Here is a 25,398-nt window from a genome sequence, read left to right as displayed (position 1 = left end):
CCATTGGTTCTGTCATTGACTCCAGTTTCTTGAGTCTGATGATACGTCCTCTGGCTTTTGAGTCCCGTTCCTTTGACACCAAATCTCACAGGCTTCCTCTAATGCCTCGCACATGGTCTTAGAAAGTTATAGCCTATCAAATTCATGACAGTGTCCTTGTTTCTGCCAACGGTCTTCTGTCTTCCTCCATGACACGGAGCGGGGGCAATGGGCCGCTACCACATGTTTCAGGAAGGGATCCCCCCCCCCCCCGAAACACGTAGGATCACAAAATTCTGACCCCAAGGAAAAGCGATGGAAGGCGGAGAGATGTTAAGTTTTTACTAGGTTGATGAGGCCCTCTGGCGTTCTTTTTACAACTCAGGGCACTGGGATGTGTGTTGACTTTTATAACTGCGCTATACTGTCTGGCGAGTGGATGAGTAGTTTAGGTTCTCAAAGTGATCTTCAAGCCAGTGCCCAAGGAGATATTTGGTATTTTCCCAGGAAATGCGAATGCAGCTCCCAGTCAGAAGAACCCATATCGCTCTTCTGGTACAAGACGGTTGGCCTTCTCTTGATGGCGGTGTCAGGTGGGAGGCTGGGAGGTGTCAGGTGGGAGAGTGTCAGCATAGTGAGAAAGGCATTCCCATCAGCTGCGGCCTGCCCTGGGCTGCCCCATGGCAAGACAGATCATAACACTACAAGCCAGAGATAAACGTCTCGAAAATTCCCCACCCTCACATAACCCCTAGTGTTATCAAACCTCCCTGGTCTGATAGTTGTAAGAGCGATGACAGAGAATGACTTCAGGAAAAAAACATTCTATATTATTAGCTTAATATGACTCATAACTTTGAAACAACTAACTGATTGGCTCAGCCTCCAGAAATCTATTCATAGTAGGAATTACGGCACCGTCCCTTAGACATCACTTCAAAGAGATTCGGCTGGTCTTAGCAGAAAGCATCTATTTCTATTTTTATTAAAGATGGCATCCCCCCATCTCCCATTAATGGTATACACAAAGACATTTTCGGGTTAGAATTCAGCGTGGAATGATTTGAGTAGTCTTAAAAAGTAACATTAATTTTAAAAAAAATCTTAAAATCATGCTTTTCAATAGTTTTTTCATCACACGGTTGACAGAGGAGAGATTTCTTTTTCTAAGTGATTTTTACCTACCAGAGTAAGAGAGGCAGAAGGAGAGAAATGAGGGTCTCTTCTATGTGTGTGAAAACAACAAAGTCTCTTTTGAGCTTTCACTCTTTACTAAGCTACGCAACTAAATTAGAGAATTAGAAAGCTCCCAATTTAAAAACCAATCGATACACCAAAAGCAAAAGCCACAGGCCGGGAAGACCCTCTCCAAAGGCAGGCTAGGAATTCTTCTGGTTGAGGTTCAGAAATGGACAGAAAATGTCACTCTTCCATAAGAACCATTGACACCATTTGGGTTTCCAAGTAACATTTTCTCCATATAGCTGCAGAGGAGAGGATTGTCTATTAAATAAATGACTCGCTTAAGAATTAAAATAAGAATCAAAGCATTGGAAAAGGCCAGAGAGAGAGAGAGAGAGAGAGATCATTTAACGGCTGCTATCCATTCCCTGAATGACTTACTGGGCATCTTTAGGAGAAGAGAGTGAAGAAGTCTCAAGTTAAGCTTGACGTAGGCATGGAATAGGTAGATAGAAAATAGATACAGTCTCCGGGAGATTTCTTATCGGAATTACTCAGGCCTGTAACCATGTGAAATATTTCAGTCACCACTCAGCCCAGTTGTTACTATATTCTGCCTTTAGTGATTCATTCAGGACTTTTCCCCCTGCTTTTTCTTTCTTTCCTCGCTACCCTTCCAGGCTTCCAGAAAACGTGAGTCCTCGTCATTCTGATGTGGCCTTTGGTTATATTCTGTTTCATGAGGCCATTTTGAAGAGAGATATTTTGCTAGGGCTTAAAAGCAAACTCTGCAACCTAGTTCTTACCACATTACTATCATGTGTGAGGTAGACACTCTCCCCTTATTGATGTATCTTCTTTCGTTCTGCACCCATCCTGTTCTCTGGTTTCAACCTTGGCTTTGGGAAAGACTCAGACATGGGAAATGTCTAGAGGGCACTTTGGTTGGTATCCACGATTTGTCTTTACACTCTCTGGTTTTGATAGGACTGCTTCAAATGATCTTTCCCCACGTGCTGGAGTCAGAACACAACTGTTTTGGAGATTGGAAACAAAAATCTGGAAAATTTCCTATCATTTTCTTCTTCAGTCCAGCCACAGTATATAAGGGGGGAGGGATGTCATATTCTAATAAAATAAACAGAGACAAAAGGAACCTCTGAGGGGCGCCTGGGTGGCTCAGTCGGTTAAACATCCGACTTCAGCTCAGGTCACGATCTCGCGGTCCGTGAGTTCGAGCCCTGCGTCAGGCTCTAGGCTGATGGCTCAGAGCCTGGAGCCTGCTTCTGACTCTGTGTCTCCCTCTCTCTCTGCCCCTCCCCCGTTCATGCTCTGTCTCTCTCTGTCCCAAAAATAAACAAAACGTTAAAAAAAAAAAAAAAAAAAAAAAAAAGGAAGCTCTGATTATTAAAGCCATATTTAGGTGTTTGCCCAAAGATTGTGGAACTCTCTTTATGATTACATTGATGTCAACCGTACATGGGGACATGTGTCTGAAGCTTCCTTGCTCTGGAGACCTGGTCAGATCTGCTCAAAGTCCCTCTCCCATGTCCTGTGGAAATCCAAAGCTCGTTCCATGCTCCTGAGGATTCATGGGCAGTGGGAGGGAGGGTGGGGCTCACACTTCTTGGGCGCCTCAGATCCTAGGCTCCAACATCTGCTGCGTTTGGGGGAAGTTCTTATTTATTTTGTCACTTGGTGCAAGTTGTTACTCTTTTCCCTTGTGCTGACCCAGATGTGGGACTCAACTCCTTTCCGTGATCTCTGCGAAAATTATGCTTATGCATTTCCGTGCGTATAGAGGATTTTTGTGAAATTGTGGGGGAACATTCGTGGGGGTAGGGAATTAGGGGGAGAGCAAACTGTTTAATCTTGAAATGCAGGCTATTTCAGGCTTAATGTTCCTGGACTCAGATGTCCTTAAGTTAGTGAGTATTGGGGATTAAAATGGAGAAAACTCAAATTCTGAAATATTTAAAATATAGAGGCAGAAGCAGCTAATAGTATAGTGTTGTTAATTAATAATAATTATTATATCTGAATATAATCTTGTTCCTTTCCCTCTGCCAGTAGACAGCTGCTCTCATTAAATAAGTGTTATTCTCATGCCTGGTTTTTTTACTTTTTCTTTTACTTACATATGTGGCTGGAATCAGTATAGTTTCGTGTATTACATGTCTTTAACTGTACATAATTGACGTCTAACTGTGTATGACATTGTGTACTTGCTTTTCTTTTTAAAGTTAATTTATTTGGGGGGGGCACCTGGGTGGCTCAGTCGGTTAAGTATCTGACTTCGGCACAGGTCACGATCTCACGGTTTGTGGGTTGGAGCCCCGCGTCGGGCTCTGTGCTGACAGCTCAGAGCCTGGAGCCTGCTTCAGATTCTGTGTCTCCCCCTCTCTCTGTCCCTCCCCTGCTCACGCTCTGTGGCTCTCTCTCCAAAAATAATTAAACATTAAAAAAATTTTTTTTAAGTTAATTTATTTTTGAGAGATGTACTGCATGTGCGTGAGTGGGGGAGGGACGGGAGAGAGGGAGATAGAGAATCCCAAGCAGGTGCCTCCACCATGTCGGCACAGAGCCCAACTTGGGGTTCAATTCCATGAACCATGAGATCATGACGAGCCGAAATCGAGAGTCGGTCGCTTAACTGACTGAGTCACCCGGGCGCCCCTACTTGCTTTTCTTGTATTCAACATCGATGCATGTAGTTCCCACTCATTCCTTAGTGGCTGTATAGTATTCCACCGCACGAATAGTCCACAGTTTATCCATTTTTCTACTAATAAACATGTAGATTTGTTTTCAGTCATAGCTATCACACACAACGCCACGTGAGTTTCCTTAAGGGACATACCCTTAAAAAGCCACCGGTGACCACTTCATCTCTCCCAGAGCCCCGAGGGTCATGTTACTGACTCCAATATTTCTTCCTTTTTAACTCCTCATCCTCACTCTTTTTAGTGTCAAATAGTTTCAGTCACTCAAAATTATCTGCATTCTGTTTTTGGTTGAGCAATTCAGCTCGTTTTAGACTCTGCACCTGAACTCAGTTCTGCGTTCATTGTTGCATATGAGATTGCATCGTGGCGTTCTGCAGAACAAACCCAACCAAACAAACACCTCTTGTAAGAGGACTCAGACTCTTTAGAAGGTGGCTGTGATTGTAAAAGGAATTTGATTTCTCCTTTGGTTTGGGGAACCAAAAAAATCACCACGGGGGGGTGGGGGTGCGATTTGCTCTATCTCTTGGTCTAGGGAATCGTCACGTGCTTATGAGATTTTTGTCTTTGAAGGCATGGCTCCTTTTCCTCTCTCTTCCTTCTTCCTTCCCAGAGTTCTCAGTGAGGCAATGAGGATGATGGGCGAGATGGCCTTGTGGAGCACTGTATAGCCCGGGTCGAGGTATCCCTGGATTTCTTGTTGTGCAAGACTGTTTAAGAGCTTTAATCGGACAATTTAGAGATGTGTTAGCTGAGTGTGTGATCATGAAAATCATCGGAAGCTCATTCTTCAAGTCAGTGTTAACTCTAGGCAATGGCAGCAGAGCATTTCAGAGTCTTCAAAGGTGATGGCAAGATTTACTTGACATCCCCTTATGGGATTAGTTTGTGCACACCTGCATCGAATCTCTTGAGATGTCCATAAAAATACAGATATGAGAGCATCACTCTAGACTAACTAAATCAGATTATCTGAGAATGGAGTCTGGGAATCTACTTTTAATAGACTAAAGTTTGAGAAGTACAGCTTGAATATATGATTCCGCTATACCATTTTTAGATTCATGCACGTAGACATACAGTGAAGGCAGCTTTGTGTTCATTATATTGAGGGTGGACAGTTACGCCTGTATCTAAATGGGTTAAAGGAACGATTGAAGAGCTACTTGAAAACCTAGCTGTCAAGAAAGCCAGGCTTGGATGCTGACATGTTCTGGCTTAATCCTATAAAACATCAAAATTTGGTGCCTTTAAAGTCTCTAAAGGAATGCGAGGGCTTGAAGGTTTCAGAAACAAAGAAGGGGAAATAATAAGGGAATATTTACATATCCATGGCCATTGAGCCCATAGGCACACATGATCCCTCTAGGAAAAACAGAAATATCCCCAAATAGGTAAGGGAGATGGGGAGAGGGGAGGGAAATTGGATCTGAAAGCCAGGATGGTTAGTTTATACCAGCTAAGCTTTACGAAATTAATCTAGTTTTCACACCACTGTATAATTCTTGTTATGAGTCACTAGAGTAGATTACTATATATACTACAATGGATGATTATATATAGATATGATTATATATATGATTATATATATAACCATAGATATGATTATATATATAACCATAGATATGATTATATATATATGATTATATATATAACATATCTATGGTTATATATATATATGGTTATATATATGATTATATATATAATTTATATATTTATGTATATATATAACATATATACCAGGGTATATTATCATATATAATAATCAATATATAGATTATTATATAATAACATATATACTAGATTATGATATATACAATCTATATATACTACAGATTATTATATAATCTATATATACTAGAATAGATTATTTTACATACATAATCTATATAGAGAGTAGATTATTATATTTATATAATCTGCTTATACTAGAGTTGATCATTATATATATAAATCTATAATACTTTTTTTTTTTACTTTTTTTTTTTTTAACGTTTATTTATTTTTGAGACATAGAGAGAGACAGAGCACGAATGGGGGAGGGTCAGAGAGAGGGAGACACAGAATCCGAAACAGGCTCTGGGCTCTGAGCTGTCAGCACAGGGGCCTGATGCGGGGCTCGAACTCATGGACCGCGAGATCGTGACCCGAGCCGAAGTCGGGGCTCAACCGACTGAGCCGCCCAGGCGCCCCAATACTTTTAAGACAAAAATTAAAAAATGTGCTGTTATTTAAGGTTCAAAATGGCAGATGGATGTATATAATCATATATCACATATCATGTATTACATATCACATTGTATATATATATTTCCACCTGCCAGCCATTTTAATCCTAAAGTAATAACAGACAATTTTTTAAAAAATTCTCGTCTTGGCCCAGGAACTGAACGTAAGATAACATCCGCCATCTACTCTGTGCAACAACCAAAAGTGGGTAAAGTTTTGAACTTGTTTGTTGGTAGGTCCTCTCTTTGAATATGTATTCTGAAGCGTTCTTTTTTTCAGGGTGGTGTGCAAATGAAAATATTCTCCAGAGCAATGCCATCAAGATAAGACCGAGACAAAGAGCTGGCATCCCGGTTAGGCAGGCATGTATATTACAGTCGCTGTGCTCCAATGGAAAAGATCACAACTAACCTGACGGAAAAATGCAAACAGTCGAGGGTTGTAAGACAAGATCACATCTGTGAACGCATCGTAACACCACTTTTTAAAAAAGTAAATTGTGTCTTAGAGGACTCCTCGACTTTGCTCCAGTCCAAAAGCTGTGGGGGATGGGGGGGCGGCAGGAAAGGTGCTGATACAAGCCCGAGGCATCAGCCAAACTCCTTTACATCTACAAAAAATGGGGGGAGCAAACCTTTAGGCAAAATGCTAAAAATACGCTCATTTTGGTGAAATGAAGCTGTTGGAATAAATGAAACTAATAGTTTTTATCTAAACCATCTGTGGTGTGAAATGGGAAGTCATATAGAAAAGTCCTCAGAGACTTCTGATTGCTCTGCACTATGTTAGAAAGAAGAGGGGGAGAGAAGAAAATGGAGTTTCTCTCCATTTATCTGAGAATTAACAAAGTGATCAGCAAAGTGACAATGACACCAACTCGTGCTGGCTGCGGGCAATCTGGCTCCCCCAGCTGTCCATGTGCTGAAGGTGATTGTGCTGGGAACGCAAGGCCAGAATCATTTTGAGAAACTGATAGGTTATATAAAGTAGCAGCTTCTTTCCCCGGGAGAAGAGAGAGAAGAGAGAGAGGGGGAGAGGGGGAGAGAGAGAGAGAGAGAGAGAGAGAGAGAAGAAAACCTAATCTAGAGCTACTCCAAGGGACCTCGGCGTTGTAAAGGACTGTCACTTCTGTTATGTTGGTCTGCTGAAACCACATCTTGAAACCAGGTGTTAAAAGTGACCCAACTCAACAGCTAGAATGGTTTTGTAGATATGTGTATTTTGTAATACTACCCGGAAATTGCAGTTTCATTTAGATCTGCCACTCTTTTTTCTTCTTGTACGAAACTCTAACCAAGACCAGATTTAGGTTTCTGTGGGTCTACCTTGATAAACACACACACACACACACACACACAGCAAGATACAAAATACTCCACAGAGTTGGAGAGAGGTATTCCAACCAGTTTCCTCAGGCTTGGGAGACTGGATGGAACCAGATCAAAGACAGACTTAATGATTCTCGGGGCCAGCTGCTTTCCTATGCTACAATTTCTACGGGTTTCACCCTCATACCCATAATGCTAAGTTCCTGGAAGGACTTTTATCCATGAACCACGGGCCATGGGCATGGCTTCCCTTCATTCATTGTTCTCTTTGGTTCTTGTGTAAGCACAGTGAGCCCTCCAAGGAGTTTATTCCTTCACCTCCCGTGCTCCGTTTACTCGTGTGAATAATCAAAGAGTTACAGGCCAGTGAGTGGCAACCGAACCAAAAAGAAGCTACGAAGAACACGTTTGCCAAATGCTGTCCCGCAAAGCATGATTAAGAATACACCGAAGTGATCCCCTCCCCACCCCACCCTGGAGTTTCTTGAATTCTACTAATATTCATTTTTTGGAATAAATGGCTGACGCTGTATTCGCTCAGGTTAACTTAACTAGCAACGGGTGCGCTTTGACTCCAGCAATGGGGATGCTCCTTTTATATAAGGTTTAAGGCACCACCCAATCAAGTCGAGAGCGTGCATTTCTGCACAATCTGACATGTGGCCTCGTTTCTCAGAGCGGGCAGGCCTCCTACAGCGGGAGCTCTTGCCCTGGAAGATGGCCACACGAGTCTAGGCCTATTTCAGGATTTGCAATGCTCGGTGACTTAAGGTCAGAGATTAATTTTTCAGTAGCTTCCGCGCTCTGGATTTTCCTTTGTCCCTCGCCTGGGCGGGACCAGGAATGAAAGCTCTCAGCAGGGAGCCCAGCTCAGAGGGGTTCGGTGGGGCTCAGTGAAACGCATATCTTGCCTTTTGCTCTCCATAGCGAGTCACTTCATTTCTCCCACTGGAAGTGCTGAATCAGTAGTATGTCTCCTCAGCCTTTCACCCACCATCATGGTGCACGGAAAGAAGGAGGAACCGTGGCTGCCTGAGGAGGAAGGGCCTACTCTCAGGGCTGAGCAGTACGGTTCATTTGTCTACGCCTTCCAGTTCCACGGGGTGTGATCCCAGTTCCCGAGTCAAGCATCAGACTGCATCCACGGCCGGGACTTCAAAACAATGTTACCCGGAGGTTAGACGTTGACAAACACCTGCTTTCAATGCCCATCCAGAAAACCCGGCCCCGGAGGCCAACTCCCTCCCCTCCCCCCACTGCACGCAGAGTAACAGAAAGTGCCAGCGTGGGTGAAGAGATGACAATATTCTTTTGCAGCTGCTCTGACAGCTTATTTCAGTCTGATGCAACTCAAACAGGTTGAGATTAATCCTCGGAAAAGCAGTCCTTTTGGAAAGACTAATGTGACTTTCCCCATAACACTGGGGCCTTTATAGCCTGACGTTTAACTACATTGGAATGTCATTCTTTCCACTGCCTTTATGACTGTACTTGGATTTGAAACTGCTAGGTCTTATTCCAGTGCAAAACTCCATCTGCCCCCCCCCCCCTTTTTTTTTTCCAGACTTCAAAACATCCGAACCCGTCTTACTCTACAGGTTTCCACTGAATCAAAACGCGAGGTGCATGTTTTACCAAGTGACTGGTCCTCTTAGCACCTCCTAGCACTTTCGGAGTGCTAGGGAGCAACCTCAGTCCCCATGCTAAAGACCAAAGGCAGCTCCCGAACTTTCCCCGAGGGTCCCCCCCGGGCGGGCTCCGCTCCGGATTTGGGCAAGCGCCGGCCTGAGGAGACCAAGCATTCGTTTTGGAAATCTGAGGGCCCCGAACCTCTGGCCGCCCCCTTTCTAACTGTCTTTAAAACCTTTTGCCTTGTAACAGTTGCAGGCTGTGGTTTTGTTGTCTGCGTGAGGTGACTCACAGCGCTACCACTCTCCATGTGGGGAGTGGATTCATCTTGCACCCAAACCACCTACTGACTTCCGGCAGCTCTTATCAGCCAAGCCATCGGCCACGAGCTGACATTTCAGCGTTCAGAAGCTCCCCACCCCCACCTCAGACAGGAAAAAAAAAAAAAAAAAAGTGACAGGAGGAGAAAAGGGCTAATTTGGCAATAGTTTGCTCTTGCTGTTTGGCCTAGAGAAAGACATTCAAAGTGGTAGAAGATTGTTTAGTAACAGCTGGCGAGCACCAGGGTGTGAGGCTGATTTTCAGATATGACAGGCACTTACAGGAATGCTGCCAGATACAGCTGTTTAAAAGCCTTAATAAACAGCGAGTCAATACTAATCTTTGCCAAATTAATCTTTTCCCTGACAGCCCATCAGAGCAATTATGCTTAGGCTCGTTGTAAACACACGATTGTCAAACAGGGACTCTGCGGCCTTGAAAATACTGTAGTTTGGGTTGTAGTCTTTCTTTAGAAGGATTTCTTCTTCTTCTTCTTCTTCTTCTTCTGCTTCTTCTTCTTCTTCTTCTTCTCTTTTGGTAGAATGATAAGTCTTTCCACTTTATTTTTCAGTCACTGTGTTTTTTGTTTTTTGGTTTTTTTTCCTGGCCTCAGGTCAGTGTGAATGAAATTTCCTTTTCGGGTGTCTTCGCTAGCAAGCCGTTAATAAAATGTGAAATCATGACAGTCATAGGATTCAGGCTGGTGGGCTCCTTTAATGAGGCACCACTGTGGCCAGTGAGGAACCGTTAACACGACCGCGTCGTCTGTTGTCTCCCGGCCCCAGAACAAGAACTCCATCTTCGCTCCTTAGCTCTGCAGTTGACAGGTAGCAGTGTTATCTGTTCCTGGGTCCACATGGGAACATGTTGACTAAGTCAGAGATGGGAAGGCAAAGTCTAGTGTCTCTGTATGCACGTGTATCGCGAAGTGTGTGCATGTTGGTTCGGGGAGACTCTCCCTCCCTCCTTCCTCTCTTGAGAGTGATGATGCCAGGAAGCCCGCCTACCCCCACCCGCACCCCATGCCCCTTCTCGAAGCAACAGTCTTGGGTAAGGATTCGGAAACCTTTTGGTTGGGGAAGGCTGATCCGTGATGGTGCCTGGTTCCATGTCTTCTCTTGAGAGTCTTAAAAAAGCTAGGGCCATTTCTTCTTAGCCTGGCACAATTTAGGCAGAGTCCAGGAAATACGGTTCTTTCCTTATTTCATCAAGTCATACTAGCACTTGGCAATCAGAAAAAGAAAGTTCAGCATACTGTGCCTCGATGTTCTAATTTAGCATTCCATACCCCTGTCTCCTGAAACTTCTCCCCTGCATTCCACACTCTTCCTTGTCCAGCACCTTTTTTCTCCTTTGCTTCTGTTTTTTTCAATGTGACTAGTGTGTCTTCTTTCACTTTTGCAACTAGAAACTCTTGCTTGATAATGTAGACCCCCCCCCCGCAAAAAATAGCACAACTCACTTTGAAATTCTTTCTCTTTGTAAGCTTAGATTTCTTCATGAAAATTTTCCATTCTTCATCACTCCTAATGCTTGTCTGCAATATCTCATGCCCTTCTATATTTAAAGAGCTCTTAAATCATCAAGTAAACATCACACAACTCCTGTTGAGGATAATCTGCGATGTTTCACTCATCTCTCCACATGCCATTGCATTTATTGTGCACCTACTATGTGCTATGGCATTCCAAGTTGCTTTGGAAGTTAGGAGATTACTCTATTGTAGGAAAACAAGGAGAAGCTTGTACTGTGGGGTGACTGACTCATGAATTCACCCATCAGGTGACTCAGTACAATAAGCATTTGGGGGTTACACTTATGATGTAAATTCTGTATCTTGCCTTGCCCTTGCTTCAATGTTCAGTCACCAGCAAAAGAGATGAATTTCTGTGTTTCTGTTGTTACCTTAAAACGAGAAATGTGAACGAAACGACAAAGCGAAGACCTAATTCCCTTTCCACAAATAAACATTAAAAGAACATCCTTGTGTAACAAAAACTTTGAGGATGTTTATTGGGATTTACTGGGATCTGGTAATTTAAAACATTCTGAATTTAATGTAGCTGTGACTGCTCTGAAGTAGGGCACTTTGTAAACACACGTAAGTGATTACTTCTCTGAGTACCTGCCCCTAGGACTTTGTAAAGAACTGCTGATTTCGTGTGACATTGTATCTAATTTTGTAGCCCCAACCCCATCATCTTCAGGTCTGAAACACATTGGGTGGAACCATTCGCAATTGCTAGTTTTTAGAGGTAAAGGGTCAAATATTGACAATTTCACACGACTCAATCAATTTGTCTTTTCGAGTGAGTAGGGCAACTCTTTGGCAAAAGGTGAAAGCTCCATGGGAAGAAGGAGACCGGCTGCTGATGTGCTGATTTTTAATTTTGAATTTATAAATTAAAAAAAAAATCCCAGTAATGAATCCAGCCAGGACACACTGTTCCCTGCAGCCAAGGCTCCCCGTGGACGCTCGTGTCCTTTTTCCAATGGGTTTGGTCCCTTTAAGCAACAGGTGAAAACAATCACAGAGACCAACTTTCATTCGTAGCCTGTTCCCTGATTTGAAGTCATTAGCTGACCAGTTTTCCATTGTCCACTGGACATGGGAATTGGGATTTTTTTAAATTTTTTTTAATGTTTATTTATTTTTGAGACAGAGAGAGACAGAGCATGAATGGGGGAGGGGCAGAGAGAGGGAGACACAGAATCTGAAACAGGCTCCAGGCTCTGAGCGGTCAGCACAGAGCCTGACGCGGGGCTCGAACTCACAGACCGCGAGATCATGACCTGAGCTGAAGTCAGAGGCTTAACCAACTGAGCCACCCAGGCGCCCCGGGAATTAGGATTTTGAAGGATTCTTTCCTGTGTATGCTACAGACACAGGTTAACCCTCTCTTAACCACCGGGGCACTTTGTTTTTTCTTTTCTAATTCGTTATAATTTTGACTTTGGTATTTGGGTAAAGATACTACGGGTTCAGTAGCAGTGAATTTCCCAGAATGACTTTCTTCGAGGTCCAGGAACCCTGCGAAGCGCCATGGCGGGGACTCGGTGTATACCATCACTGTCCCTTTGAGTCACAAGCTACAAGATGTTGTGCCCAGGCTGAATGCCGGCTTCCTTAGACGTAGAGGTTTCTTTTCTTTTTTTTTTTTAAGTTTATTTATTTTTGAGAGAGAGAGCACACGAGCGGGGAAGGGACAGAGAGAGAGGGGAACAGAGAATCTGAAGCCAGCTTTGCACTGACAGCAGACAGCCGGATGCAGGGCTCGAACTCACCAACCATGAGCTCATCGTGAACCGAGCTGAAGTCGGATGCTCAACCGCTTAATCGACTGAGCCACCCAGAGAGGTGGAGGTTTCTCAAGCAACACCTGACAGTACGAGAGCTCAGGTGGATGAGAGGGCATTCTCAGTGCTTCCGGAAAGAACATCTGTGGCCCGGCAGTCGTTAATCCCTACTGTGCCTCATCACTCCTGCCATGAAATTTTTCTTGGGATTTGTCATCTGACTGGGTGTCCTTTAGAGACTGATGGATATCCAGATGGAATACGGTCACTCATGGTAATAATGTTTATTTATGATGTATTTTCTTTTATTTACATTTTTTTCCCTTTTTTTTTTTTTTTTGGTATTGAGTTTTAACACTCTCTCTACCCTGGTTGCACACCTGCTCTAGAAAAGTTGTAAACAACATTGTACTTCTCTGTACAGACTGCCTGACGAAGTCAAAAGGTGGTGGTTCTCATCCCGGTAATCACCTTCTCGGTTTAGACAATGCAAGTGAAAATTTTACTTTATCATAATATAATAAATAAAAGACATTAGGTAATTAGTAGTGCTGGTATATTTCTAAAATACTAAGCAGACAAACAATAAACTGTGAACTTAATCACATGAGTCCTTATACAGTTTCAAGACAGGAAAATTAGAGCTCTCAGCTACAGTCATTTTAATAATCACATTGGATCTGCATTATTTATTAGTTATTACATGCTCAAGTGATTCAAGGTTGTACAATGCCTAAAATCATTCCAAAGCAAGCATACCTTTTGGCTTTTTCATTCTGACTGGGTTACACAATGCATCTATTTGTATTTAGTTAAGGTGCTAAGTTAATTTCACACATTCCATGAAAGACGCACCAGCCATCCTCCTGATTTCCAACCAGACTAGCTTTCTTAAAGCAATCCCCCGTCGGGGAGTGATTGGCTAGCTCTTTTTGATGCAAAAGCTCTGCCAACCTTCAGCCAGATTCTCAGTGCTTTTGGTTCCCTAGCAAATCTCTAGTACCCTCAGAATTCTCTGGGAAGACTCAGGAATTCAGGAAACAGAAGTAGCTTGGGGAGGCAGGACAGACAACAAGCGTCTCCATTTCTAGCAATAGCTTTCAAATTTGGAATGCTCTCCTTTTCTTTTTTGCTTTCTGGTTACTCACCTTTCATTTGTAGACATATTCCTGACAGTATGCTTCCCCCTTCCTTCCTCCCATCCTTGCGTTAATTCCTAAGTGTTTTCTGGATCTTGTGAAAAGCATGCAGGTTGAGGAATTTTAGTTGATTGGACTTCAGGTGTTTTGTTTTGTTTTGTTTTTTTTTTTGGAGGAGGGGCATTTACAGAATTGACTAAAACCAGCTGAGAACCAAGAAGCAACCCTTTTCGGAGAGAGAACCCATCTGTTTAGTCTTGGAGTTTGTGTGACGTTTGGGGCAATTCTCTGTTACAGCGTACGAAGAAAGAGAGTTCTTAAATATCAGTTTTTCTGTTTGCATCAACCAAAGAAATGTAGAAATAAGGATTGGTGACTTTAATTTGCTGCTAAAATGAAAAGTAGGTTTGCTTTTATTCATGTCACTGTAAAAACTAAATAATAAAGTATTCACACCAAGCGTGAATTTTTTTTTTTGCCAGCAAAAGTTAAAACATCAAAGAAACCTCTTTCGAATACTAACAAATTTACTTACAAACACCTATATTTATTATTTCATAAATAGGCGCAACAGGTTCCATAAAAAAAGATTAAATACAGACACAGTATGAAGAAACAATAATACAGAGCCATATGTAAAGGTTATAATTTAGCTGTTTCCAATCTGTTTCTGCATCTAATAAAATACCAGGTAAGCATTTGGCAGTTTTATACATAAAAGGACTTAAATGACATTTACTAACCATTACACAAAAAGTGATACAAAAAAGCAATTTTTCTGCAGTACAAAATAAACGTGTTTGCGCTTCCCTTAACACTAGTTTCTTTCTGTCTGGTCAATGAGACAAAGCCAATTTGTTTTTAAATTAAAATCATTTGGGAATACGTTTTTTTTTTTTTCAAATATTTTGAAAATATAGAACTATTAGTTGTTTTAAAAATGAAGTAAAAATATGAATGTTTGCCAATTTAACCCCTATTGTGAAATTAATCAACTGGAAGGAGCCAGTTTCAAAGTACAATTTAGCTACAAAAACATTCACATTTTATACTCTAGGAGAGTGTGACATAGATGCTATTTACAAACTTGCTATGATTGCTACATCAAGCCATTTAAAAAGTCTTTAGTAGTTTCATATAAACACCCATTATGAAAACCAATGGAAAATCCAGGACTTTTTACCCGAGACATCTACAGTTGCTAAGGCAGTTACTATAGCGTAGCACTTCACAGCAAAAAACCAACATAAAATCTGAATGGTCCAAATTTCCTTCAGGGAAGAAGAAAAACAATGTCCATAAGGGATTAAAAAAATAAGAAAGAAGCATGACTATTTCTTCCAGAGTGGGTGACCCACAAGCTCAAATGGTCCTAAGTGCTTAGCAACTTGGATTTTCTAATAAAATGGAGAACTGCCTTGACTGTACAAAGCAATCCACGGTGAAGAGACTTCCCTGAATTCCTCAGTGGAAAGAAGAGGTGTTCAGACTTTCAGGTGAGGTACAGCGCTTTGTCCCTCTGCATGCCCCTGTGCGAAGAGAAAACAGACACGCCGTGTCTTGTTGGAAGGCTAGTGCTACGGGTGACCGTGGAGGAGGTTCGTCTGTTTGTTCTAGCATGAGGGATGGGGCTGGGCCCTGGGAAAGTATACAGTTAAATGGAACAGGGATCTCAGTTTTTAAGCCATCTTTCTTCTTCCCTCTTTCTAAAAGATGATCTGGTTAGAGTGGAAGAGAGCCAGATCATCTTTTCGAAAGCGGGAAGAAGAAAGATGGCTCTTGCCCTCTACTCGGGAGCAGGGGACACCAAGCATGCTATGAGAGCTGTCCACCAGCAGGTGGCGATGACCCGCCACTTACCCACTACTGCAGTAGTCGTTATTCCAGTCCACCGGCTGGGCGGGAGGGTTTCTGCACCCAGAACGCACGTACTCCATTGCTTGGGTGACCACTTGTGCAGCTGTGGATGTAGGATTGATTATAGTCTGATAGTCGGGTTGAAGAGTAAATCCCTGAAAGGGAAAGCAAGTCCACAAATAAGGATCAAAGTGCCTTGTTAAGAAGAGGAGGCCGTAAATATTTATCCATTGTTTGCAAACACACTAGTGCCTTCTTGCTGGTGTCTTTGCAAGGGCAAACGTATCCAGAGGGCCCAGAAAAATTAAAACAAAGGTAGAAAAGAAGTGCCCACAACCCTATTCTTCTTACCTTTCCTTCATTTAACCACGTGTTAGAAAACCTTTAATTACACTCTTGAGCAGATAAATTGAATTGAGGAACAATTTAAAATATGGGGAAGCCGACTCAATCAACACAAAGCAAAAGGGTCCCTCGGTTTATGTTTTCTATCAAACCTAAGGATACATTAATAGTTAATCCCCAGAATATGCAACAGAATCTCTTTTGAAGGATTCAGGCAGCAGGTGGCTGAGTGTTTTATTAGACTACACCTATTCACATATTGTTCTCAAAACCCGTTTTCTTCATTCAGTCACAAAGGGACCATCTGCTTCTTCTTTTATTTGTGCTTCTTCCTCAGCTAAAAAATTTCAACCAAAGCTTTTTAACAGTTGTTGGACTAATATGAGGAAAGAGATTCAAAGCAACTTGCCATGGAAAACACAGAGAAGGAAAAGTATAGGACGGAGCAAATATTTTTTAATTGAAAAGTCTATTAGCTGCCAAATAATAATCGACTTCAGGAAGATTCTTCTTAATACACTGGTATGGTGAAGTGTTGACTTTTAATCCTTGCGAAGCTATTAAAAATTCAAGGACAGACTGTCTGAAGCATATAGCTATATCTGGTAAACAAAAAGCATTATACACTAAGATTTATTTTTAGCTTATCTGGTGAATTCAAGAGCAGCATAAGCAAGCTTTGCTGGAAATGACCAAAAAAGCAACTTAATTAATCTCGTGGTTGTCTCTTTCTGCTGCAGATATCATGCATGGTTTTTAACCACTGAAAAATCAAGAGATTTAAAAATGAATCACTCCCTATTTACTTGCAGGGAGCTTTGGAAGGCATAATATTGAGTTTTTACTTTTTTTTTTTTTTTTTTTTAAACAGCAGAATGATCAGAGGATTGATTTTTAACTAAGGATATTTCCTTAGACCTTGATTCACGTTTCAGTGTCTCGGGTAAACACTCCAAGTACCTATTATCAAATGTCTTCAATTCTCCATTTTGGTTTTAAGATACTAATTTATTTTCTATTCCAGTGATAAAGACTTCAAGCCAATGTCCACACCAACTCCCACCACAGCCGTAGATGAAAGACAAACCTTTGGATGATTAGAGGCACACCATTAAAAAGCAGAGAATTCAGCCAACCTGACTACTCGACCTCACGGGGACTAAAAGGAACAGAGTATTTTCTCATTTAACAACTGGTTTGTGGACAATAAGTATGTTTGTGCAGACACCACCTGCAGCTCAAAGCTATCAACATTTTCTAAAATAGGAAGGTGAAAAGTTAAGAGGTATAACTGGATGTTTGTGTCTCCAGTCCTTTCCAGGCTGATTTCCTTTCTTTGTCCAGACAGTGCTGTATCTCTCACATGAGGAGTCCCACTGGCTTTGATTAAATGTATTCACTGCATTATGGTCATATAATCTTGTCTTTACGGGGGTGACCGTCCAGCTTTCTTGACTTCTTTCCTTAGTGTCTAGTATGATACGGGGCAAACAGCAGGACAAAGCTCCTAGAGAGAGGAGCCTTGTGTTGACTTCCATTTTAGCCCCTGTCATAAGGGCTCTGCCCATGGGGACTTGAGATCAGAGGGTGTTTTCCCTGCTTACTGGATATTCTCAGGGCCAATCTGTAGTAGTGGCTCAGTAAATCATCTTTTCCAGTAAATAAAATTTAACACAGGCCACCATCGGGAAGGCACGGGGGTGTATAAATGTGTAAACGCCAGGGGCTTTCCTATCATTTGAATGTAAAGTTCTCCATACTGGATTTTGGCACAACCGATAAAACATAACCTAAAAGTAAACAGGTGTCAAAAAAAGAGCAGTTGAAAATATCTCGAGTTAGTTGAAGGTATGGAAACATAACGAGAGAGCAAAACACAGAAACAAGCCAACTGCCTTCCACCTAAGCCAACACAATCAACAACAGAAATCACCACTGCTTTATTCCCATCCAATGAGAATGGTTCTTCAAGGTTGGGTGAGAGAATATGAGGAGAACGCTACTCCTCGGGCTATTAGTTTAAGATTAAATGGGTAACTTCAGGTTATAAAACCCAAATTAGGTGTTATCTACGAAGTTCAAAGATTTCAAAGTCAGCCAACTTGCATGCCTCAATTTAAGAAGATCAGTAATATCAAAACAAGCAAGGATCAAGAAAAATACAGGCAGAGCCTGGAGTAACATTCTTTTACTTGCTTTCGATTTGGAAAATGAAACATTCTTCTGAACACTATAGAGAGAGATGCTGAAGTTGAACCTAGAGCTAAGTATGTTTTTACTATTGATGTAAATATGAGACAACAATGATGCTACACATTTTGGGAAAATGTTTGCTTAGCGGCCTAATTAAACAAGGCTGAATATTTTGCATGTTAATGCTCAAGAGAAAAATCACCAACTGTTTTGTAGCATGCCTGGAATTGTAAATTTCATTTTCTGGTGCCAGATTGAAATAAAAATAGAAAACGTGATAAAGATTGATTTGATGTCAGAAGGGACATTTGCTCTTTAATTAGATTTCTGTAGCCCTAGTGGTTTTGTTGTTCTACCAAAGCAAGTCCTAAAAAGCCTGTAGCACAACCGAACAGTGATCCTCATATCCACACTTTACTGGGAACTAATTTCATTTCCTGCCTGTCTGGAGAGGTATTTTCAACAGGCATCAATGTTTTTGTCTTCACAACTGATTTATTCATCAATCTCAATGTGATTTTTTTTTTAAACCTTTAAATTACACCCAAATCCTAAAGCAGCTGTTTATTACACGAGGAAATTGAAAATCTGTCTGTGTGATATCATACAAAGATTTTTTCTTAAGGTTATAAAGGAAGTTGACAGATATTAATGATTTTTTTTTCTCGTGACCTCATTCGACAATACAGTGAACAGGAAAAAAAAAAAAATAAAAGAAGAAAACTGGACCAAAAAAAAAAAAAAAAGAAAAAAAAAGCAGGTCCATGGGCTTGGTGTATAAAACATTGTTCTAGGGAAAAAAAAATGAAACTATTTTTCCTGGTGGACTATGTGATTGGTTTTGTAGGATATATTCATTTTCAGAAGGAGAGTGAAATAGGTAAAGTAATACTGAAATACGAGATTATATTAAAAATACGGTAGCCATTAACTTGCTTTCTGTTTCTCTCTTTTTCTTTTTTTTTCTTTTCACATTTGAGTATGTGAACATGGCCCCCACACCCAGGAAGCAAGTCTCTTCAGGATACAGGTAGTTTGGATGGTGAATCGGACAGGTTGAGTTTCATCCGCAACCTGGTTCTACAACTACAGGCTAAAGACCAACTTTGAGAACTTGAACACTGGCCTTGACAGACTGTTGTGATGGTGATAAATTGAGTGACATCAAGGGTGACAGACTTTTTGATCCTGATTTTGGGAGTATCGAGTTGTTGGGGCTGCCGGTCTCCCTACCCTGAAGATCCTATTCCGTTTACCTGCCTGTGACTCTGACCTCAGCCCCCCATGCCTCTCCCTCATTCACCGTGCTCCCCACTGGCCTCCTTCCAGTGTCCTGGACCAGCCGCGCTCCTCCCCAGGTGGGTCCTTCCAGCTCGAGCCTCAGAGCCTCTGTTCCCTGCTTCTGCCCTCTGCTGGTTGTCCCACCTCCACTTTCCACCTTCTGATTCAGAAAGGCTGCTTTCTCTTCTCCCTTCATGGCCGTGTGAGCCCTCCATAGGGGCCTCCCGTACCCACTGCAGCCGAAGGCTCTGCTATTTCTCTACCCAGCCCGCAGCTTGAATTCCAGTTCAGTTTTTCTCCCCCCGCAGGATCTTATTACCACCAACACACCACAACCGCCCCACAACTCTGATGTCAGCTGCGTGGGGGACCGAGGCCTCATTACCTGTCCTCATTTATCATTCAATTTCCAAAGGCTAGACAGTGCCTGGCACGGGTTAGGGGTTCCATTAATCTTTTTTGAATCAATGAAATAAAAAAACCCCAAACTTCCAAAGAACCGAGATTCTACAAACTAACCTATAATTTCTCCTAATATTTAAACCCTTCCGTTACTCTTTTTTTTTTTTTTTAATTGCTCATTTGTTCACCTGCCCATTCAACAATTGTTTTATTTCACCCACCATGATCGAGTCATTGATAAAAGGCATTTTAGTCACTGTAGTCTTTTGGCTATTTACTCTCCGTTTTGGGTGCATGCCATTGTGTCTTCTATTATGAATGTAAATTGAAATCAGGTCCTCCCATCTCAGTAAGAACACTTTTTGAGATACACTAATAGAACTGACTTAAAGATTGATGAATAACGTGTCCACTGTAATCTGTTCTATTTTTTCCTATCCAGTTCTGATTCCATGTAGAAAGACAAATCTCCTGAGTTTTCACATGGGGCCCTTATGTAATTCTGAAATGTTTGAAAACTACTCGGGATCACAGCTAGCTCATCCGAGGTGTTTGTATGAATGCAAAAAGGAACCATCTGAGTGGGTAAATCAGAAAAAAGGGTGTCCTCTCTAAACAGAGCTGTAGCCCTCACCTTGGTGGAGGGGACTGTGCTTTCTCTCTCTCTTTTTCTCCGAGAAGAAACTGACCTGCTGTAGAGCATCATGAGCAGAACGAGAGCCCTCAGCCAGGCAGCACCTTTGGCAGGAGTCGACCCAAGGACGCAAGGTCGTGTTCCTCAAACCATTCATTCTTTATGCAAACGCCACTGGCTCATTAAAATGCAAGGGCACCCAAGAGTAGCCCTTCTATTGTGAGTGATGACTGATAGAAAGGGTGGAAATTTGACCTTATGAATGTCACTTGCCAGTCACAGACACCGCTGTGGACAAGTATGATGGTAGGAGTTGGCTTTTCCCCAGTCTTCTTCCCTAGTGAATCAACGACTAGATTCTTGAACATGGGTAATAAACCATCAGAGCTTTCTCAATATCTTTGGCGTAGGGCTCAGGGAAGACTTCAGTCAAGAGGTGAGTCCATTTGCTATTGCCATTTTAATCTGAGAACGAACTAGAATTTAAAGACTCTCCAAATTCTTAGGAGACACAGGCTTTCTAATACAAAACTGGTAATAGTCTATAAGAATGATTAAGAGTGAGGCGTGCCTGGATGGCTCAGTCAGTTGAGCTTCTGACTTCGGCTCAGGTCATGATCTCGCGGTCCATGGGTTTGAGCCCCGCGTCGGGCTCTGTGCTGACAGCTCAGAGCCTGGAGTCTATTTCCGATTCTGTCTCCCTCTTTCTCTGACCCTCCCCCGTTCATGCTCTCTCTCTCTCTGTCTCAAAAATAAATGAACGTTAAAAAAAAAAAAAATTAAAAAAAAAAAAAAGAATCTGGACTGTGATTTCTGAACAGAACCGGGTTTGAATTCTAGCACCAACATTATGGGCATATTACTTAACTCTGCCAAGCTTGAGTTTCCTTGCTTATAAAATGAAGATAATGCTAGTTCCTGCACTATAAATTTTCTGAAATTAAGGATAAGTTAAGGCAATATATTAAGGTTTGCTATTGTCAGCTCTCAGGAATCCGAATATATAATCATAATAATAAAAATAAATTTGGGGCTACATATATTTGATTCTTCTTTCTGTCTCCTCTCCACCCTACTCTGGTCTGACTGTAGACTCCAATTCCACAGAGGAATCAATTCTATAGATATCAATTCCAGATATCAATTCTATAAGAAGCCTGAGTTCACATAATTAGTTATTGCTTTGGAAACTGTAATAGAGTCATTGGCTTATAAAAGTGCTAGCTGAATTTGATGTGATTTGTAGTTTTTACCTTGGTCTGTATTTTCAAAGCAAGTTTTCAGGATTCTTGAATGCTTTATATTTAGTTTCATTTGTACCATTTGATCCTCATCTTAAAATTTTCCAATAACACCAAATCCTAGAGGCACACTTGATTTCAAAGAAAAGTCAAGCTAAGATTGCACACAAGCGGGTTCAATAATTGGGGGAGTAGGCAGAGAGGCTTTCAAACTTCCTGTGTTTTCTGATTTATGCAGCAGCCACATACCCATTTTTAAATAAAACACTGGTTGAAACTTTCATTTCTTCGTACTTTTAAGGCTGTGCCAATTTGATATTTCCGAATATCGAAAAACGGTGGGTCTGATTTCGTTTTGCAGCATTCGTTGGCCTCAGCAGGCATACCCATCGAGACTTTCCAAACAATTTTTTTTAAAGGTAGATTCCTCAGTCCCCAAGAAATCTTTAACAGTGTTTGGCATCTCAAAATTATAAACGTACTTTACTCAAGGAGCAGAAAACAAGGAGGGTGATTAGAAGTGCGATTTCTAGAGACGTGGTCGGAAGCCGGGGGGTGATCATGGAAAGAAGCCACGATCCATTGTTGTGATCATGTAATGCTGCCCGAAGTCACCGCCTGTAAGTTATATTTTTCAGAAATTGGTCGAATACCTTCCATTTTCTCTCCATTCAACAGAACGGAACACACATGCCCCCTACCCCTTTCGCTGGATGGACAGACCCCCACCCCCCAGCACTTCGGAACAAGGGGAGTCCAGGGTGTGGGCACCTACCTGCTGCATGGTCGGTGAGTGTAAGGCCTGCATGGGGAGCTGGTTCCCAAGGGGCTGCTGCATGGTGAGTGGCTGGGGCGGCTGCATGTTGAGATGCTGGTGAAGAGGTGGACTGATCTGGAGGGGAGGAGGGGGGGACACGGCCATGTTTGCTATAGAGACAGTCACTGGCATTTGGTTATTCGGCTTGGGGGCTATGCTCCTTGGGAGACTGGGATGCATGGCAGTTAGGTGAGGATTCATTCCTGGTTGTTGGTGGTAGTGGGAACTTAGGTACAGAGCTGAGTGGGCCTGGCTGGGCCCATGGAACACTGACGGCTTTGAGTTGATCAGCTGAGGAGGTTGAGAGGTCTTGACGTCAACAGGTTCACTGTAGCTCTGTGGAGGAAACAGACAAGAGCGGAGTTCAGAGACGGGTACGCGGGGTGTTGATTTCCATTAGCAAGACGCTCTTTGAGTGCATTCGGGAACTTCCACGTGAATCAACACCTGTTACTATTCTTGAAAAAAAATTCTTTTTAATGTGTATTTATTTTTGAGACGGAGCGCAAGCAGGGCAGGGGCAGAGAGAGGGGGACAGAGGACCCAAAGTGGGCTCTGTGCTGACAGCAGTGAGCCCTGGGTGGGGCTCGAACTTGTGCACCGCGAGATCATGCCCTGAGCCAAAGTTGGATGCACAGCCGACTGAACTACCCAGGTGCCCCAACACCTGTTACTATTCTTGACTCTTAATCGAATTTGTAATGTGATTTATGCAAGACTGAGCTTAATCTTCCTCTTTGTGGAATCTAAAACAATCTCCGGTGACATTTTTTTTTTCCTTTGCCTAAATGCAAGCTCTAAGTTGGTGACTTTTCTCATCACGCAAACAAAGAGAAAGATGAGGGGCAGGATGGATGTCATCAGTGCCCTAATAGAAAATATGAGCAGAGCTCACTTTGAAAGTAATTCAGTTCTGGACTTCTTCCATTGATTGTATGTTTCATTTTTTTATTTTTCTCTTTTATATTCTTAAGAAGCCTTGGCCTAGATATTTGCACAAAGAAAACAAAGCTGGTTGATGGAAATGAAAACGGGAAAAGGAGTTCTAAAATACCTTTCTGAAGTCATATAAAGCCACATTAATATAGCTTCTAAGTAACCATAGAACTCATCTTGATTTTTAAAAGAAGTTTGTGATGAATTGTCCCCCTTAATGAACTGGATAAAAATAATCTCTCTTAGAAATTTTTGACTCCATTATAAATTAATGTAATTTTGCCCTAATTTTTTTATACCTTCATAAAGCCATTCCCTAATAATCTTTTCATTGACTTAAAAACTAGACCTATCGGTGGGAGCTGAAAAGAATCAAGAATTAACCCTGAAGCGTCTCCTCTTGGGCAAACCTACCTCCTACTTTTGCCGAGAGGAAGAGGCTGGTAAAACAAATGGGGAAAAGTAAAACCAGCTGGGGAAGAAAAATGCTACCGTGGTCCGGCTCTGCACAGAAGGTGCCGAGCTGCTTGGGATTCTCTCTCTCCCTCTCTCTCTCCCCCTCCCCCACTTGCACTGTCTCTGTCTCTCTCAAAATGAAATAAACTTAAAAAAAAAAAACTTAAAAAAAAAAACCAAACAGACAAGGTTCCATGATCAATAAGGGAACGAGTGCGTGCCTTCTCAGAGCCTTCAGAATGCTAATGTATGTTGTGAATCTCCAACTGAGAGCCACAGAAACCTTCTTTTCTCAGTGGGTCATTTCATGAGAATAGTCTTCAATGGAAAACACTGGTTCAGAGGAATGAATAAATTACACATACGTATTTAAAATGGCAAATAGAACTACATTTCAATTTAAATAGTCACTTCTTGCCTGAAATTTAAACTATTTTTTGTTGCCTCAAAACGCTTACTTGAATTACATAATCCAGGTATATTATATTACACTAATCCATAGTTTCATGTTTCCTGGAACACGATGTGCATGGTGAGTTTCACATTCTAGGTTAAGGATAGTGACACAATTTCTAGAATAAATTAGAAAGCTGGTAGCTTTCTAATTACAGCCCAGAAGAGCTACGGAATGTACTGGTTTTCTTCAATAGGAAAAGCAAAATAAACAATGAACCAAATTCTCCTGAATTGCACCTTCTCTTAAGAAGTTTATTTATTTATTTTGGGGGGGGGGGTGGCTAGGGGCAGAGACAGAGGGAGAGAGAGAATCCCAAGCAGGCTCTGCGCTGTCGGCGCAAGCCCAACGCGGGTCGATCCCGCAAACCGTGAGATCATGACCTGAACTGAAATCAAGAGTCGGAGACTTAACGGACTGAGCCACACAGGCGCTGCCCCTCAGCCTTTCGAATAACAGCATGTGGTCCACCATCTAGAGAGATGACAGAAAGACAGATTCAGAGAGGACGATCTACAGCCCTCGGTACATAGAGTCCAACCTAATTGGAGACACTTTTTGCCAACCTCGTGAAGACTGGCTTCTCATGGTAATTAAACACAACATTTTGTCTCCCCAGCCATTTATTTGTCATTTATCTTCTCCACACTCAGGCATGTAAAGATCAGCAATGCTAAACCTATTTTGAAATAGTGCTTTTCATCCCTAGAAGGACTCTCTCTCTGGGCAAACAAACGAGACAGGTTCCCCAAAAGGATGAGCCAGGCAACACTTGAAACGTAATTTTTAATATGGAGGGAGAAAGAATTTTGAGCAGTTCTGTTTTACCTCTGCTTTCTGAATTGTCGAATGTGAGAAGATAGATAATGCGTCTAGTGTCTGATGTGTAGCCACGTGCCTACGCATGATAGGTGCTCCAGTAGAGGCTCTCTGCCTGTATTCCCTCTTTAGG

The 25,398-nt window shown here is 42.0% G+C and overlaps 1 protein-coding gene across 2 annotated transcripts in view; it reads right to left on the bottom strand.

The window, feature by feature from the left end:
* Positions 1-14,410: 14,410 nt before the first annotated feature.
* Positions 14,411-25,398, bottom strand: part of TOX (thymocyte selection associated high mobility group box) — a 302,110-nt gene continuing 291,122 nt past the window's right edge. For both annotated transcript variants that reach the window (XM_049633380.1, XM_049633379.1), the window contains 3 exons: positions 22,559-22,936; positions 15,691-15,842; positions 14,411-15,359 (listed from right to left, as the gene is read on the bottom strand). In XM_049633380.1, the coding sequence (XP_049489337.1) occupies positions 15,323-15,359; positions 15,691-15,842; positions 22,559-22,936 (567 nt within the window). In that variant the 3' untranslated portion in view covers positions 14,411-15,322. The remainder of the gene's footprint in view (positions 15,360-15,690; positions 15,843-22,558; positions 22,937-25,398) is intronic.

Source organism: Panthera uncia, chromosome F2, assembly GCF_023721935.1.
Source record: "Panthera uncia isolate 11264 chromosome F2, Puncia_PCG_1.0, whole genome shotgun sequence".
In the NCBI taxonomy this organism is placed as follows: domain Eukaryota; kingdom Metazoa; phylum Chordata; class Mammalia; order Carnivora; family Felidae; genus Panthera; species Panthera uncia.
The sequence above is the reverse complement of the archived record's forward strand: the minus strand, read 5'-3'. Positions and strand labels throughout refer to the sequence as shown.